At 45.6% G+C, this 19,351-nt stretch overlaps 1 protein-coding gene across 2 annotated transcripts; it reads right to left on the reverse strand.

The window, feature by feature from the left end:
• Window positions 1-674: 674 nt before the first annotated feature.
• On the reverse strand, window positions 675-19,119 carry LOC129701068 (nucleus accumbens-associated protein 1-like). Of its 2 annotated transcripts, XM_055642021.1 has the most exons (6): window positions 18,772-19,119; window positions 12,303-13,109; window positions 9,349-9,522; window positions 8,910-9,015; window positions 7,548-7,645; window positions 675-4,952 (listed from the first exon to the last, which is right to left on the reverse strand). In XM_055642021.1, exons 2-6 carry the CDS (start codon window positions 13,084-13,086, stop codon window positions 4,612-4,614), a joined length of 1,503 nt encoding a protein of 500 aa, XP_055497996.1. In that variant the 5' UTR covers window positions 13,087-13,109; window positions 18,772-19,119; the 3' UTR covers window positions 675-4,611. The 2 variants fall into 2 exon arrangements, with proteins under 2 accessions (XP_055497996.1, XP_055497995.1); XM_055642020.1 differs by lacking the exon at window positions 18,772-19,119 and having other exon boundaries at window positions 12,303-14,497.
• Window positions 19,120-19,351: the final 232 nt, after the last annotated feature.

Here is a 19,351-nt window from a genome sequence, read left to right on the forward strand (position 1 = left end):
TGGGAGCACCATAAAATACAATATCACACCAACATTTAGCAGGCTGTTTCATTGCAGTCCAGGACCTCAAACAGGTTGGTGTTCCATTGTGTGTTAGTAAGGCCACTGGAAACTGGTACAAGATTCAAAGGGTTTGCCAGAGCAACTTCCACATCCTTGATTGGTTGTGCATAAAAAGGAACAACTCAAGATTCATGTCGTGTAACCAAACCCTTCAACAATCAAAGGAAAGTGTTCCCAATCAACTACGGACCCCCCCCCCCCCCCCCCCCCCCCCCCCCCCCCCCCCCCCCCCCCCCCCCCCCATAGCAATCAAAATCAAAAATACACTTTACATTCCTAATTGTCAAATCACAAGTACACTTTCACTGCTCATTTGTGGAGAGGGAGCAAAAGCCATTCCAATCTGCAAGTGGCTTGCCCCGAGACCTGGAATTTGCTCACATGCAACATCATATCCAGAATCATTTCAGGCAGGAAGACAGGTGTGCCTCAATGTACATGTTACCCATGACATTAGTGGAGAACTTGGCCACAGTGGTGCAGCATTCCTGAATTCACCTGCCTCAGTGCTAAATGCCAACTCATTCTGTGTCAGGCAAACTCCCACTCTGCCCACTCCTGCCTCTTCTACCCCCCCCCCCCACCCAACCCCACCCCACCCCCCCCCCACCCATCATAGCATTTGGAGATGTTTGTCTCCTCTTACTTAAAGCCATCATGTTTTCAGGTTGGGGTACAGGTGCCTTGGAATTAAATATTGTTTACTGTTTCACACTGTAAGGAAAGGATAGGGCCGGCCCAAAAACTGTGACCCTCAGCACAGGATGGTGTGCAACTGGAGCACAGCCAAAGGGCTGGTCAAAAATCTTCATATGGTTGATTCATTTTATAGTATATTAAAATAAGTTAATCTTTCTCAAAGCAATTCATGTGATAATTTGAAAAATTGACTTCCATTTCCTGTGCCTGTTCACATTACACAAACATCGCCATTGTCTTCCTGATACATTGATTAGTTTCAAACTGTGGCCACTGTCTGTATAGAGGTGAATATGAAAGATAGCCTGAAGATAACTGTGTTGTTTCTTCTTCTTCTTGGTTTCTTGGTCCTCCAAAATATTCCAAATGGAATTTAAACTGGAGGTGGTGAAGGGAGGTCTTAAGCCAGAACGGGTTGTTTGAAGGAGAAATCTCCACCAGTAAGAGCGAGATGCCTGCTATTCTTTGAGTGGGGCTATGGATCACAGGAACAGGCCAAGCCTAGTGTTTAGAGACATCTGCAGCATCCTCAACACTAAACCCCATTTAAGAGTCTGTAACAGCACAGAGACTCTCTCATGAGGAAACGGCACAGGTTCCCTTCTACTATTCTAATTCCACCAGATCAGATCAAGGAATTAAGACCAGTGCATATGGAGATGATGCAGCGGCTTGTTATCTAGTAATCTTCAAACTAGCTTTCCTCCCTTACTAAATTAATTAACAAGGCGAGATGGATCAAATAGCCTGGGATGTGCTCATTTAAGAGGGCTCAAGATGCTTTCTTTTTTAGGTGCCTAGACAATGGAGGACAAATTTTACCCAAACTGAATCAACAGTACTGGTGAAGAATCTGGACATCACATTGCCACAGCAGGTAGTACTACTTGTTCACAGCTCCAGTGGCCCAGGTTCAATCCCAACTTCTAGTGTAATGTCACAGTCGTGCGGCACAGAAATGATGCCCGCCATGTCAACCTTTTTGTCCATCTACACTAATCTCATTTGTCTGCAGTATGTCCTTATCATTCTATGCCTTGCCTATTTAATGCCTAAATTACTCTTAGTAATTGTATATACTTCTACCACCTCCATTTGCAGCATGTTCCAGACATCAGTCACTCTGTGTAAAAAAAAAAAAACTTTCCCCAGATCCTCTTCAAAATCCTTCCTCCACCATAAACCTATGCCCCCTTATTTTTGATGCTCGTCATGGGAATAAAACGATTCTAACTATCTATCCTACCCATGCCTCTCATAATTTGATATACTTCTATCAGGTTTCTCCGCAGCATCCTTTGATCCAGAGAAAACAAGCCCAACCGATCCAATTTCTATGTGAATTACCCCAGGTTGCTCCAGTCTCATCCCTCATTCCAAAGATGTGCTGGTATTAGGTTAATTGGCTCCTGTAGTTTACCCCCAGATGGGTAGATGGGTGTAGACGTGGCATAAATGGGTACTGGATGGTTGGCACAGATGGGTTGGGCTGAGAGCCGTGCTCTCCGACTCCAACAATGATCTAGAATCAACAAAACAATATGTGCTTTGTCTTGAGAACACCTCAGTGATGGACTAATTTGTATCTGGATAACAATCACATGTAATTTGGTGAAGAATTGCTGCGCCATCACAGATCAGACCCCATCTGTCATCTCAAATGGTTCTAAATGACCCCATGACACTTTTTAAAGATAAGGGAAGTCCTTTACAGTTTTCCGAGCAATATTTATCACTCGTATTATCTGGACATTATCACATTGCTGTTCATGGAGACTTGTTGATGTGTACTGTTGACCTTTTCCATATCACAGTGACCACATTTCTATAGCTTTGCTTTGAGAGATCTGAAGGAAATGAGAGGCTGATAAAAAATGTAAGTTATTCTTTTTCTTTATCTCCATTTGGGGCAGTCTCCCCAAACACATATGCCTAGAAATTGGTCAAATAGCACAATTGTTTGTGTGCAGATAAGATTGGGTCATTTTAAATGGAATCAAGCAAACGCATTTCCACCCTACCTGAATATTTGGACCAGTGCAGTGCAAGTTTTGGCTTTTAAAATGTGCTCATTAGTGTTTTAGTACAATTACAAGCACACGGCACTAGTCTGTTGATATTCAAAATGGGTCACTCCACTGACATCAGGAACCCTGACTGGATGTATCTGAGTGCTGCAGGCTGCTCAAACACCTGCCAAAGTCCTCAGCATGCGCTGTGTAATGAACAGCAAGTGCTTTTTCCAGCACTGAGCTGCTCAGGCTCTCACCCACCTTCATTGGAGCTGGTCTTGCATCAGTGACTGTCGTGCTGGGGTGGGTCAGGGTCTTCAGGGCAGGAAGCAGAGACATGCCCATCAGCCAACCAGCCTCCCACTGCTGTCTGGAGCTCTCTCATTGATGGTGCATTCACAAACTCAGGTTTGCCAAGGATTGTCACTGGGACATGCCAAGCTCTGTGGGGTGAGTTTTGCCACTCAATATGCCTAGGCTGCTCTCTAACTGGAAGTTAAGTTCACAGAAGGTCATTCAAATACCCTTGAATCTCCTCTCTCATAGCACCAATTCACAGTCCCACAACCCACTACCCAGGGCTGTTACAAATACCAGAAGCACTGTGGAAAATGACCAGGTCTTTGGGAATCAGATTCCAATGCCCATGTTTGTAGGACCACCCTGCAGTTCATGCCCAGGATACCTCCATGCTGTTTGCTGTACACTGCCAAACCTAGCAGTCTGAAGACAGTATTGGAGTGGAGGAAGAGCAGCATGAAGCCCAAAGCTTGAGGGCTATGATGCTCAGCAGCAGGATCACATGGAGGAGGAAGGCTAGGAGGGCAAGTCCTGCGGGAACACACTCACTCACAATACCGAGGCATCAACTGATTGGGCAATATGGACCACCTCAGGGAGAGGGATGCTTCACAAGATAAGTCTGCAGGATCAGTTCCTGATACAACATGCTCGCAGTCCAATCCTAAAGACTAACGCCATATTCCAGTCACCTGCCAGGGCAGCCCAGGTGACACAGTAAGCCCCTGCGTTTCCCCTGTCCAGCCCCACCTACTTTGATGTCTGAACAATGAATGAATCCTTGGCCAGCACATTCCTGGCCAGTGGGCAGCTCAACCAGATGATTATTGTGAGGGCGTGAAACATGTTTGTGTTTTGTTCAACTGGGTGGGAGTTCTCACAGCTGGAGATGGCTGGAGCCACCTCGTGCCAGTCTGCGGTCTGGGAGTGGGGCGTTTCCTGGACCATGGCACACAGGGCTTCCCTCCCAGCACTGATGGCCATGTCCAGCTCTCTTCCACTAACTGTAGGGGCATTCCCTCTCTCCCCTGCAGCCTCTGTGTCCATGGCAGCCACCGTAAGCTGCTGTTGTCTACCTCCCATGGGGACCGTGCCTTTGAAACCCGCTGCCCGTCGCGGACTGGCGCTGAGTAAATTGTCAGAAGCTGTGGTTAACCGAGAGCCCAGTGCCGTCGGAAACCACACGGGTCCTGTTCTAGCCCCGTCTGTGGGGGGAAATCACCCTCAGGGTACTTTAATCGACTTAGATAATTTCATGGTGCTTTGTGGGGAAACACAACGCTGGTGTACCACACCAAAAAAAGGTAATACCCAATTACTAGGCAATTATATCCAAAATAATATGTGCCTAGAATGCATGGGATCATTGTGTGAGTGTCTCCTTCACTGACATTGCACAGACTGAATCTCCAGTTCTCAGTCCTTTATCACTAACACCGATCAAATAAAGTGGCCAAACACAGAACCCTACAACATGACAGATTCCCTACGTCATGGGTTTCTCAAGGGGGAAGGGGTGGGTGACAAGTTGGATCTCTTAGTTTGGAGCCTCCACAATCCCACTCCCGGAGTCATCCAAACCTTCGGGGAAACCTGTCTCGTATCTATGAGTGCCAGTGCCCCGCATCCCACTGGCTTCATGCCTGTGGCCAGTGCCTGCCAGCTCCATGTCCTGGTTCCCAGAAGCTCCATCTGGCAGACACCCACCGGCCACGTCAGTGATGACCGAGCGATAGACGCCATCTCCCTCAGCCTGCCTCAGCTTGAGCTTGGGGATCCAGCGTTTGCGGACCACCCTTCGAGCGTTGGTGCACATGTCTGCAGCGATGGCATTCATCTCACTCTCCTTGAAGTTCGGAGCAAAACTCTGACAGTAAACTGCAAGAGAAGGATGAAGAAACATTAGTCTCTTGCACCTTTCATAACCAACAAACAATGAAACGTTTTTTGAATGTGTTGGATGCTCTAATGCATGAACTGACAGGCAGCAATGTTATAATGACTAGACGGTCCATTTTTCACAATGCTGACCAAAGACTAAATTGTGTTTAGGATTCAGTTAAGGGATAAATTGAGCCCAGTTTGATGCACTCTGGCAGCATGGTAAGCCTCCAGTGAAACAACCATTCAGGAGACCAAAAATGACAATTGTTTTTTATCTTTAACTCTGTGCTGTATTACTCTATGGCACTTTCCCATGGAACACTTTGTAAAGCACTGGAATAGCCACAACTGGAACACCCTCTCCAGTTCCAGTCACCACACACTAAGAAGTCAATGCACTAGAGATGGTGCAAAGGAGATTTTTCAGGAGAATTACAGTTGTGCAGAGAGTTTGGATACACAGAGCGGCCAATTGAGAGCAGCCATTTAGGGAGAGGGTGTTTATAAGGAAGCTGTGCTCTAAGGCTAAGTGCTGTGTAATTGTTGAGGCTTTGGCTTGAAGGGCTTTGGTGAGACGACTGAGTGGAAAATGATGGCAAGTTAAGGCAGGGCCTTTTTTTGTAACTCTTCTTTGGTCTGAGTGCAGTCGGAATGGTAGTTAGGGCACTGGTAGGTTCCTCTTGTGGGAGGTGGGAAGTCAGGGAAACTTCCAGTGCCCCTGAGGTCTACACCTGTGGGAAGTGTAACAAATTGGACAACCTCAGGATTGTCTGGGAGACTGAAGGCTTCATAAATAGGAGTTATAATGAGGTGGTCACAGCAAAGCAACTGGCAGAGAGTAGATGGTCGAGCACCAGGAATGGGAGTAGGTGGAGAGTGCACTGTGATCATTTTCCTGGAAACAAGATTACCCTTCTGGATACTATTTGGAGGGGGGTGACCATTCAGAGGAGAGCAGCAGCATCAGCAGTCACGGCTGTGGCACTGAGGCACAACAGGTATGGGTAAGTCTGATAGGGCAATAGAGATAGGAGACTCATTAGTTACAGGAAAGACAGGAGATTCTCTGGCAGGAAACAGTACTCCAGGATGGTGTATAGCCTCCCTAGTGCAAGAGTCCAGGATGTCTCAGAGTAGCTGCAGAACATTCTCAAACACACCATTAACCCATGCATTCTCAATGAGAGAGGAGATTCAAGGGTATCAAGGGGGAGGGTGAGAAGGCAAATGTCATTGTGCACATTGGCACATAGGTAGGAAAAATAGGTGAGGTCCTGCAGGGTGAATATAAGGAATTTGGCAAAAGATTAAAAATCAGAACTTCAAGGAGAGAAATGTCCTGATTACATGCGGTGCCACAATGCTTGAAGATAGGAATTGGAAGATGATGAGTAGTTGGTGCAGGTGGCAGGGATTCAGATTTTTGGACCACTGGGATCTCTTCTGAGACAGAGGTGACCTGTACAAGAGGGACGGATTACACTGAACTAGAGAGTGACCAATATCCTCATGGTTAAGTTTGCTAATGCTAGTGTGGAGGGTTAAACTAGATTGGCAGGGGGACAAGATCCAAAGCAGTGCTGAGGCAGGGTGAAGGCAGTACAAAGGCAAAGACAGCTAGTTCAGTAGACATGATAGACAGGAGCATGTCATAGCGCGAGGGAAGATGGTTGGATTAAAATTAATTTATTTCAAGGCTAAAGACGGACAAGGCTGATGAACTCAGGGCGAGGATGGGTTTGTGCAACTGAAATGCTATAACTATTACAGAAACCTAGCTAGGGAATGCACAGGACTAGCAACTTATTGTTCTAGGATACAGGTACGTAGGTTAGATAGGGAGTGGGGATAAAATAATAGGGGGAGTTGCTTTATTGATTAATTAAAGGGAACATCACCTAATAGTCCAAAATGGCATCACTGAAAGATTGTCCAGTGAGGCTATATGGGTGGAGCTGAGAAATTAAAGGGGATGATCACCTTGCTGGGTTTGTACCTATAGCCCCCCAAATATTCAATGGGAATAAGATGAACAAATATGCCGGGAGCTTCAGGCAGCTGCAAGACTAATGGGGTTGTAATAGTAGGGATGTCCATGTGGATGTCACAAACTCCATCTCACCTAGTACACTACACCCTCCATCAATATAAACCCCTCATTCTCGCATCCACAGTCTACCTCCCATCTCCTCACATCCTCCATCTTATAACCATATAACAATTACAGCACGGAAACAGGCCATCTCGGCCCTACAAGTCCGTGCCGAACAACTTTTTTTCCCCTTAGTCCCACCTGCCTGCACTCATACCATAACCCTCCATTCCCTTCTCATCCATATGCCTATCCAATTTATTTTTAAATGATACCAAATATCATTTAAATTGTGACATCCATTAAATGATATCTTCTAAAGCCAGATTCCTGTTTAGGATGACCAATGGCTGTCTCAACCTTCCAGCAAACCTCTAAATCGCTCACACTGCGAAGGTATGTGCCTATTCACCTTTTGCTTTGTCTCCTGAAGTAAAAAAAAAAATGGCCTTTGCCCTGCTTCCTAACACTCCATCACTCCCCACATGCAGGCTTACCTTTGATGGCATTGAGTATCCGGCTATCGAGCGGCTTCCGACTAGGGTCGCAGAGGGAAGAACGGATTCCAGTGCCACAGCTGTTAGCCAGAGTGTTTCTGTTAGGGCCAGATTAATAAACAATCAAACTGAGTGATGGAATCTGCAAACAGGTTGTATATCATTGTGCCTGATAGTTTGTGTTTCTGATTTCATCCGAGAATGAGTTCCTCCAGCAGCAATCAACAGTCTTTTTATAATTATTGTGCACCAAAGGATGCTGGTTGGTCCTGCAAGCAACCCAGTCAGTTCCTTTCCCCTGATCTTTCCATTTGACCTTGCAAGTTATTTTCTCTCAAGTGCCTAAGCAATATTCTTCTTAAATCCCTCATTGACTTGTTTCTACACCATGCAGGCGCGAGTCGCATTGTAAATACTTTTTGGGGTCGAGGGGGTGGGGGGGGGGGGGGGGGGGGGGGGGTGGGGGGGGAGAGAGCTTGGAGAAAAGACGGGGGTTGTGGGAGAGAGGGGGGTATCACGGGGAGGGGGGCAGGAGGCAGAAAGGGGGATCAGAGGGGAAGGGGCTGGAGTTGGCGGTGTGATGGGGACTAACAGCGGGCGCTGGTCGCTGGACGTTCTCCTCCGCCAGGATCAGATTCTCTGCTTTCCATTTGGCGACATTGGCCGGGCCGCTTCCGGTCCCTCCGAAAATGGTGTCAGGTTGGAGATCTCCGCCAGCCACCCACAGCTCCAGTAAAGACGCGATGGCGCAGGAAGGGGTGGACCATCCCGCGGAGTGACGAGAGAAAAGACCAATCCACACGCCGCTGAATGGCAGGAGAGGAGATCGATCTGCGCAGTGCGGTTTTTAAGATTTTTAAACCTCGCTAACTTTTACAACAGACCACCGATCAGAACGATGCTTGGTGCACTTGCAGCACAGGAGAACGGAGAGTGAACTGGCGAAAAATCGTAGCTCTATCGCATACCGTTTTTGCACAAATAGATAGACGGCGCAAACCGGAAGATAACAAGATCAGAGTTTTAGTTATGTATAGATTTTAAAACTATACCAAAACAAAAATGTTGGATGCATTTAGAAACGTTACAGTGGCTGTCAAGAATTATCCGACACAACAAATTAAATAGATTTTCAATTATCAAAGGTAGGCAGGCAGGCAATGAACATATAATGTGAGCTTGGGAATGAGCAGCCACTCACAGACCCAGGTGGCTGTTAGCAAGTTGGCAAACATCCTGTAGAGATAAAAGCATTTGTATCACAAAAGTTAATAGCAGGTGCCGAACTGTTATGGTCACTGACTCGTTCCATGGCCACCCAAATCCCCACAGAGCAGGAAACAACTTTAGAAGACAACTTACCGGTCAAAAAAAGCAGCCAGCAGCCTCCGAAGCAACACTTTGTGCCTCGTTCCTGCACAGATGTGGCAGTTCATTAACTGAGCCCTTGTGATGTACACACTTGTACCTGCAGATTCAATGAAAGCAAGAAGAAGAGTCACACAGTGCATTAACAGCAAGCTTGATAGGCTTATCGCCTTGAAGAATGGTACAACTAAAGGGAAGTAACCATACGTTCGAGAGTGCTCAACATTCAGGCTTTTCAACTGCAAGAAGGAAATTCAAGGCATGGTGAGATACAATACAAGGCATGGTCAGGTGGATGCCCGGAGGCACAATCTGTTTGCAGTCATACTCTGCAGGCACGGCCTGACTGAGGTCACTCTGCACAGGTGCAGTCTACTCCTCTTGGTTTAAGATGTTGGAGTGATACACTGTGGCCTTGAGGTGCTCCGCTCACCTGTCACCACCTCAAGTTTCTCTGAAGGGTCTCCCTCCACGTACAGCTTTGGATGGCAGCGATACCCAATCTGATTGATGAGGTCCGCTGGCAGCACTGCCAGGTCGTGCCGGATCCTCATCCTGGAGCGCCCATCGATGTGATCAGGCAGGGCTTCCACCCGCTCCGGGGTGGCTGGAAGGGAGAAACAACAATGTCAACAATGACACAACACAGGTCACAAACTTTCTAACTAGGAAACACATAACGCATCCAAAATCTCACTAAAAAAACATTTGAAGATGCACCATTCCCCATGGGGGCCAAGAATATGGTCTGTGAAGTCCATTTCCTGAGCAACCTGTGAATGTATTTGCTTTTTTAAGGCTAATTAAGTAATCACAGATCAGCACTATCACCCTGTCTCTCAACTGTGTGGCTGAGCACAGGTCTATTGCCATCTATAAATTTGTTGTGAACTCTACTGTTGTTGGCCTAATCAATGCGGTGACGAGCCAGAGTCAGGGAGAGAGATAAAACACCCTGGGAGTGCCACAACAACAACTTCTTGCTCAACTTCAACAACCATATAACCATATAACAATTACAGCACGGAAACAGGCCATCTCGACCCTTCTAGTCCGTGCCAAACACGTACTCTCCCCTAGTCCCATACACCTGCGTTCAGACCATAACCCTCCATACCTTTCCCATCCATATAACTATCCAATTTATTTTTAAATGATAAAAACGAACCTGCCTCCACCACCTCCACTGGAAGCTCATTCCACACAGCCACCACTCTCTGAGTAAAGAAGTTCCCCCTCATGTTACCCCTAAACTTCTGTCCCTTAATTCTCAAGTCATGTCCCCTTGTTTGAATCTTCCCTACTCTGTGGGAAAAGCTTATCCACGTCAACTCTGTCTATCCCTCTCATCATTTTAAAGACCTCTATCAAGTCCCCCCTTAACCTTCTGCGCTCCAAAGAATAAAGCCCTAACTTGTTCATCCTTTCTCTGTAACTTAGTTGCTGAAACCCAGGCAACATTCTAGTAAATCTCCTCTGTACTCTCTCTATTTTGTTGACATCCTTCCTATAATTAGGTGACCAAAATTGTACACCATACTCCAAAATTGGCCTCACCAATGCCTTGTACAATTTTAACATTACATCCGAACTTCTATACTCAATGCTCTGATTTATAAAGGCCAGCACACCAAAAGCTTTCTTTACCACCCTATCTACATGAGATTCAGGGAACTGTGCACAGTTATTCCCAGATCCCTCTGTTCACCTGCATTCTTCAATTCCCTACTATGTACCATGTAACAAGACTAAGGAATTAATTGTTGACTTCAGAAAAGGGAAGTCTGGAGGTCAGCGCCAGGTTTTATTTGTGTTGGCAGTTAAGGGAGTTAGTAGCTTCAAATTCCTGGGCATGAACATCTTGGATGACCTGTCGTGGGACAGCATAGAGATGTAATCATAAAGGCATGCCAGTGCCTCTATTATGTTTTTTGAGATTTGGTGTGCCATCAATGAATCTAACAAACTACTACGAATGGTCTGTAGAAAGTATTCTGACTATTTGCATGTTACACAAAAAAGCTGGAGAAACTCAGCGGGTGCAGCAGCATCTATGGAGCGAAGGAAATAGGCAACGTTTCGGGCCGAAACCCTTCTTCAGACTCTCAGAGAGTGGTGGCTGTGTGGAATGAGCTTCCAGGTTTCGGCCCGAAACGTTGCCTATTTCCTTCGCTCCATAGATGTTGCTGCACCCGCTGAGTTTCTCCAGCTTTTTTGTGTAACCTTCGATTCTCCAGCATCTGCAGTTCCCTCTTAAACACTGACTATTTGCATCATGGCTTACGATGGCAATTCCAAAATCCCATACCACCAAGTTCACTCATCCTTATTCATTCACCCCAGCCCAGTGGTTTCGAGCAAGGTTTGGATCAGCTACAGAAATGGGCAGAGACAATTTAATCCAACAAAGTGCAAGCTGTTGCACTTTGGGAGGTTGAATGCACGGGGAAAGTATATAATTAATGGCAAGACACTTAACAGCACTGATGTTCATCGTGAGCTTGGGGTCCAAGTCCACAGCTCCCCGAAGGAGAATACACAAATAGATGGAGTGGTAAAGGCAACATATAGCATGCTTGCCTTCATCAGTCAGGGCATCGAGTACAAGAATCAAAACGTCATGCTCGCAGCTCCATAAGACTTTGCTTAGGCCACATTTGGAGTATTGTGTGCAGATCGGGTGGCTTCATTATAGGAAGGATGTGAAGGTATTGGAGAGCATGCAGAAGAGTTTTACCAAAATGCTGCACTGTATCAGCTAAAAGGGGAGGTTGGGCAAACTTGGATTGTTATCTTTGGAGCTTTGGGGGCTGAGGGGAAACCTTATAGAAATACATAACTATAAGAGGCATAGATGAAAACTTTCCTCTCTAGTTCTGTGGGCAGATTGTTTACATACCTTGCTTTGTAACATAGTTTTCTTCAATATCAAATTTTATATTTTAGAGCCAAATATAAGGAACGCTGCTTGGTACAAATTGTGTACTATTAGGTATGCAAATCTTGACCAAACATTTAAGAGCACACTCATTATCCTTTTCTAGATAATGACTCGTGATCTTTCCCATACATCCAAGAGGGACAACACTGCCTCGGTTAGCCCTTTGTGTCAAATCTGAAAGATGACTCCTCTGTCAGTACAGATCTCACTTTTTACTAACCACTAACACAGCACAGTTGGGAAGCATTCCCAAAGATCAGCTCTCCTGATAATGCAGCATTGCCTCAGTACTGCCCTTTGAATAATGCGTTGCTCTATCAGTATACCACTCCTCTATCGATCCTCCACATAGTGCAGTGCCACCACAACAGCCCTTCACAAGGGACAGTGGCGTTCTTCAACATGAGGCCGGGACTAGTTAATGTCACTTTGATCGGTTAGTTTACCTCCATGTGGGACGCTCATGATGTTGTACATGCTACACATCTGGACATACTGCTCTTCCGTCATGTCCTCCAGCCCCTCCTCATCCCCCTCCTCCTCCTCTTCGTTCTGACAGGAGAAGGGGCTGTCGCTGGGATGAAGGCTGCTGGCTCCAGGGCTGGCGATGTCCCGTGGTGCATTGGCAGGGCAGCCTTGCCCGTTCCCTCCTTCGTGCGCCAGGCGGGCCAACTTTGCAGCGCTTGCCGTGGAACCCTCGGCGGCCCGCCTGCCCCGGCCACAGCCCAGGTCGCTCTGCTCCACTTTGACACGGGACGGGAGAAGCAGAGGAAGGGGCAGGGGGAGTGGCGGGGCGGAGCTCTGAGGCTCCCAGCCAGGTTCTTCCGCGCTCAGGCCCTGGGAGTCACACCTGGGGGAGCTGACCTTGGACAGGAGCTCAGTGCCCCTCTCAACAATACGTTGGATCTGCAGGAATCCCGCCGTGTACATCAGCATGAACTGCTCGCCTGCCTTCATCGACAATCGGCCCGTGTAGCAGAAGTTGAGAATGTTCTGGAAGCTCTGTGGCTGCACAGCTGCCGGTAGTTCAAAGGCTGCCCGCGCAGTCCCAGCAAAGAGGTCCCGAAAATAGGAGCTGTTTGCGGCCAGCACGGCCCGGTGGGCCTTGAACGTCTGCCCCTTCACTATGATGGAGGTGTCACAGTAGAGGCCCTGCAGTCGTTGTTCATTCAAGCACTCCAGCAAAGTGTTCCCAAAGTTGGCAATCTCCAGCTGTAGCGTCTGTGCCATGGTGCTGTTCAAATGTCCACAGTCTTTAAAGGAGAGAAAAAAAGAAGCAGGCATCAATCTTCATAAGCAGCCAGAAAGGGCCCACAAAGATCAAGAAGGTTTGGGTCTAATCACGACCAGCTTTCAGTCCCGCCTGTCTTTATTATACCGTATGCAAGTCCTCAACTAACCCATCCGATTTTGTAAGGGTCACTCCAGACTTGGTGTTAATTGATGTATAATCAACCAATCCCTTGAGCTCCTGCCTCAGTTAGCCCTGTTATCTCAAAACACTGGAACCCCTCGACCAGATTCTAAGCTGTACCTCACTCCTCGGTTAGTATCGTTTTATGCATGAAGCCCTCAAGCCTTGAACTCACTCCTGTTCTTGTGCAGTTCTATAGTCACCGTAAATCTCTGTCCTGGACCAACCACATTGAAGCTACAGCCAGGAAAGCACATCACGGCTCCAATTCTTCAGAAGACTAAGGGTATTCTGCACATCTCCACTGAATTAACAATTTCTACAGGTGCACTGTAAAAAGTACTGCATTGGGATGCATCACAGCTTGGTTTGGCTACAGCTATGCCCAAGTCTGCAATAAATTACAGAGAGTTGTGGATACAGCCCAGTCCAACAGACACACCAGCCTCTCAACTATCGACTTTATCTACACTTCAGACTGCCTCGGGAGTTAACACTACTGTCCTTTTTCACTAGTCGGGTAGAAAGCACAAAAGCTAAAAAAACAGTACCATCAGATTCAGGAACAGCTTCTTCCACACTGTTATCAGACTACTGAACTGTTCTCCCCGAAGTTAGTGTGTAGTCCTGATCTTATAACACAATAAAGGAAATTCAATTCAATTCAATTCAATTCAATTATTTCATTGCATACTTGGATATTTTCTCTGCAACTATATTTCTATAACGCTATATTCTGCACTCTGGTATTTTTCTCTTGTGCTTGTGTACGACTTGATTGTACTCATGCATTGTATTTGACTGGAAAGTACACAAAGCTTTTTTCACAATATCTACTGTGACAATAATAAACCAACACCAAATAGACTCCTCGGTTAACGTTGTTCTATCTACCTAAACCTCATAAAGCCCACAAACACATCCCTTGGTTAGTGTATTTCTTGGTCATGTCGTTCCACAGTGCCCTCCATAATGTTTGGGACAAAGACCCATAATTTATTTATTTGCCTCTGTACTCCACAATTTGAGATTTTTAATAGAAAAAAAAAATCACATGTGGTTAAAGTGCACATTGTCAGATTGTATTAAAAGGTATTTTTATACATTTTGGTTTCAACATGTAGAAATTACAACAGAGGATTTTTCCCATCAGTGAAAAATAAAAGAGTTATTAGTGTTTAAAAAATGTTGAGATTCTCTCTCCTGAAGGCCACGCCCTTGTGTTGCCTTTACTTTGGAAATACTAAAGCTGTGTTGCCATTGGTTTGGAAATGCTAAAGCTGTTTTGCCTTTGGTTTGGAAATGCTAAAGCTGTGTTGCCTAATTAAAGTTGCCTTGCCTAATTAAAGTGGCCTTGCCTAATTAAAGTGGCCTTGCCTTCTATATAATTAAAAGTCTAATCTTGACCACTTCCTGTTTGCGCTTGATATTGATTTTAGAAAAAATGCTACCACGTACGGCTGTGATTATTGGCCATCTTACTCAGTCCCCCCCTTCCGCTCATCAGGTGCCGAGGATTTTTCCCATTGAAAAATAAAAGAGTTATTAGTGTTTAAAAAATGTTGAGATTCTCTCTCCTGTCAATCACGCCATGAAGGCCACGCCCCTTCAGGTGGGACGGGGGAGGGACTATAAAACCCAGAAGTGTGGGCGTGGCTCAGTCTCTGCAAGATGGAGGAGGGAGAGATCATGACTCGCTGACTTTAATGGCCTTGCACACTGCTTGAAATGGTATGAAACTGCACTTGAATTTGGTGGCCTTGCCTCCTGCTTGAAGTGGTAAGAAACTACACTTGCACCCTGCTTGAAATGGAATTTCAAGGAATAGCTGTGAGTCAACTGCCAGCCCACCAGCCATGAGTGAGCTGCCAGCACAACAGGCTTGAGTGACTGAGCCGCAAGCCCAAGAATCCATTCGGATCCATACTAGCCCTCTGGAAACCAGTCCCTTCAGTCCATAACACCCATACTGCCGCTCCAGAAAGCCCCCCCCCACCCACCCCCACTGGCCACCAATATTGGAATTGGTGGAGAGGAGGAATATTGCATTGCGGGACCATTCTGTAATTCATTCACAGGATTTTCAACAAACTGTGCAAGATGGATGATGCGACAAGATATGGTGTAACACAAGAATACTAAACGTGCATAATTTTTGGTACCACCTCAAAGGGAATTTTTGGACAAAACTGTCGCGGCTGTTCTGAAAAGAAGACACAAGGAGCAGCAGTGCTGGAGTAACTCAGCGTGTCAGGTAGCACCTCTGAAGGACATGGATAGGTGGCGTTTCAGGATCCCGATCTGAAACGTCGTCTATCCATGTCTTCCAGAGATGTTGCTTGACCTGCTGAGCGATTCCAGTACTTTGTGTTCTTTCCATCAAAAGGAAATCCAGATCACAAGGCTGCTGCAGTTCTCATTACTAACATTGGATGGGGATAGTGAGCATGGTGACTGTCAGAGCGCTGACTGGTGGCACATGCCCATTATTGCAGCAGCTCTTTTAAGCAGAGCCACAAATCGTCCAGAAAATGGATGAAAAAGTCACAACTATTGAGGTAGGAAAATAAAATGCTTCACTTTTGTTAATAATTTCCAGCATGTTCTTTTTATAAATATATGTGTAACCCAATAAATAAACCAGTTAACATCTGCCATGATGAATAGCTTCCTGTAAATATATCACTGCAGATTATCGAGTGACACATCAGTCAGGAGGGTATGAATTCCTGCACCATCCTATCTACATTACAGTACACAGCTTCATAAGTTTGTACTAGTGTGGATGTGATGGGTTATAAACATCAGCAAGTCCAAAAAGTTTTGTTTTCTCATCTATCTATAAGACTTGCATTTCAAAGCAATGTCTCATAAGATGCAAGTAAGAGTATTACATGAAAAATTAAAGAGTGCTGGATCGCTGAAAGGCACATTCCTTTTCCATCTCCCCTGTCGCCTTTCAGTTATTTTTCTAAAGACAGAGCCACACAAAAGATACTTGCATAACATAACTCAGTAGCCTACTGGCAATACACTAACAATATACATTGCATGGGAGATAAAGTATAAGAGTAAGTAAGTTTTGCAACAGGTAGGTTAATTGGCCAGCATAAACTGCCTCCACGGTGCACGTGAGTGATAAATCTGTGAAAAATTATGGGGTCTGTGTAGGATTTGAATAAATGGATGCTTGATGGTCAGGAGACCAAAGAGCCTGTTTCTATGCTGTATAATTCTATACTAGTTCGTAGCTTCGGCGAGATTGTCCGTGGAGTAACGGTTCATGGCTTTGACTTGATCATACTTGGAGTACTTTGCAGAATTTGTCTTCCACCACAGGTAAGGATTTTATGCCTTAGCAGTGGTGCATTGTAAATTTACAAGATTTAATCCTGGGATAATTAAAAATAAATTAAATTGGGCCTAGGATCTCTAGAATTCAACATATAACATTCCAGAAGGGGGTGTTTGTTCTGGATGGGGATTTCGATCTTGTGTCATTTAAGCCTGAGATGAGGAGGATTTGAAAAAAATATATTGAGAGATCATGGAAAATTTACTACATGGAGGCCATTGAGCCGATTAAGTCTATTCTGGTTGGATGGCAGTGAATATTTAGATATGTAATTCTCATATAATGGTGGAAGCTCAGTTATTACACTTAGGACTTTACCGTAAAATAATCAAGGACTGTTAAATGGGAAAGTAAGCCAAGTTGAAGATCAGATCTAATCAAAGCAAGCTTGAGAACCCAAAAGACCTAATCATGCTCCCATCACTTAAGCAACGCAATTAAATATTTTGCACCAAACAAGGTCTACTTGGTCATGATGGAAATTCTTAAACATTCACTTTTTCAGTTTACATACAGAGAACGCTGCCCCTCCCAGAAGGAGTTCCACAAAACTCCCCTTTTCCAGATTATATTGAATGGCGGTGCAGACTCGAAGGGCCGAATGGCCTACTCCTGCACCTAATTTCTATGTTTCTATGTATAATTCTATTTTCTTTTGAAAATGCACTAATTCGTAACTCTGTTGAAATCGCTATGCCATTTTTATATCTTTCAGCATTAAAATGTTTCAGGGACAGCACTAGTTATGGTAAGTATTCTCCGTCTGACCCATGCTGTCCCTGCTTCTGCAAGCAACATCACAACCATGTGTATAAGATGTTTAAATGGGGAGGGCAGATTCCATACTAGCATAGTGTATAAAGAGTGTGATGTTGACTAAATAGGTGGGTGGGATCTATAATTAGTGAGAGTGGGCATGGTGAATGGGAGGGGATTACATGGGCGAGTAGGCTTTGTGATCAGGAGGAATAGACATGGAGAGCGAGAGGGGATTGTGATTGGGCAAGTGGGTGGGAATAAAATGGGTGGGCAGATATCTGAATGAAGAGATTGAAATGGAACAGTAAGAATACAAAAATAAATGTTGAAAAATTAGCGACCCTATAAATGTTAAGAACAATATACTATGTACATGAGTGAGATTCAACACATTAGCTTGCCTTTTTTCCACTGAGCTGGAGATTGGAAACTCTCTGGGGAATGGGGATGGATCATTGTATGAAAAGCTTCTGACCATTAAACCAGATTATTCCCTTCACTCACCCACTGCTCTGGATGTGTCATTCACGGCCAAAGGATGATGATCAAAAACATGCTCTCTATGCATACACAACTAACGCTTTTGTGTATGGAAGTCTAATATATATCAATGCATGTAGTGTTGGGAGAAAAAATAAAGACATGTTTGTATTTAGGTAAATTAATTTGTGTTTAATATTGATTTTGGAATTAAGGCTACTATAAGTTTTAAATTAATAAGGCACACACTTTACCAGATATAGATGATGAAAACTATCAATCCCAATATCAGAAAACTTATTTATTTTCTACTGAATTTATTTCAGTATTTTTCTACTGAAAATACCCCAAACAGGAGTAAAGAAAACATGACAACATACCTCAGCTCTAAGTGTACTACATCAAGGACCAAACATACACATACATTCTATAATACATAAAATATGTACATGTATTATTCAGTTTCTATAAACAAGCCACTGAGCCAAAATCAGTAAACATTCAAACTACAAATAAAATACTTTTTCACTTGCAGAAAATCTGTAGCAACAACTCAAATTAGCGTGTTATATACATAAGGCACAAGTGGTTGGGATGGGTTGCGAGGAATGGAATTCAACTAGGCCTGTCAAGCAGTCAACAAATGATTGGTTTGAAAAGGTGGAAAAAACGTTTAAGAAGTTGTAAAGTTTTGCTCTGCTGTGGAACTGCTGTCCTCACTTTGCCCTGCCACACTGTGAACTCATGCAGCAAACATAGTGTTTCTAGGATGGCTGCAAGCGCTAAAAATGTTCTCAGCAAGTGTGGAGAACACAACTGGCACCTGTGCCCACAACCTAGCCCCTGGCCTCCTCCCGCACTCCCTTCTGTCTGCTCCGCCCTGGGTTGTCTGCCTGCTTGTACTTACCCTGCCGTGCCAGCTCCGTTCCGTGCCCTTCCCTTCCCTTCCCTCCCCTCCTGCTTGAGCTGCACTCCCGGCTTCCTGCATTCACTCCCTCATCGCTGGCGATGGCTCGGCCAGGAGACAGAGGGAAGGGAGGGGGGACCGAACGGGTAGGCCGGTCTACCTGCCGCTGGGGCCGCCGGGATCTGTAGTTCTAATCCCCAGTCCTCCTGTTGCTTCTATCGGTAGTTGGACTACAGCTCCCGGCGGCCCCTGCGGCAACAGGCGCATGCCCAGCAGCCGCCCTGGGAGGAGGAGGGGGTTAAACTGGCAGGCTCCTCGCTTTCCTTCGGTACCCATGTTAAACAAGATGGCAAAGGATTGGTGGCGCAGGGAGTGAGGTAGGGCCCGTCGCTAAGGGGGTCCCGCGTAGTTGCAGCACGGCGGCTCGTCTATCAGAGGGGTGGCGGCGGCCGCAAGGACAACGTCTCTGCCGCTGCCCAAGTGGCCGGTTCGCCCTTCCTGATGCCATCTTGCCTCCTCACAGCCATTTCATTCTCTGAACCTTCCAGAAAATGCCTCGCCTTCGGCTGGTTTACAAATA

The sequence above is a fragment of the Leucoraja erinacea genome, chromosome 10, assembly GCF_028641065.1.
Source record: "Leucoraja erinacea ecotype New England chromosome 10, Leri_hhj_1, whole genome shotgun sequence".
Taxonomy (NCBI): Eukaryota; Metazoa; Chordata; class Chondrichthyes; order Rajiformes; family Rajidae; genus Leucoraja; species Leucoraja erinaceus.

Bases quoted from the DNA above. Each gene is read 5' to 3' on its own strand.
- LOC129701068 (XM_055642020.1), bottom strand. From the start codon at position 13,140: ATGCCTGCTTCTTTTTTTCTCTCCTTTAAAGACTGTGGACATTTGAAC. The intron at 9,016-9,348 runs GTGAGCGGAGCA...TTGAATCTGCAG, and splicing joins GAAACTTGAGGTGGTGACAG to GTACAAGTGTGTACATCACA. The intron at 7,646-8,909 runs GTAAGTTGTCTT...TGGCCCTAACAG, and splicing joins CTGGCTGCTTTTTTTGACCG to AAACACTCTGGCTAACAGCT.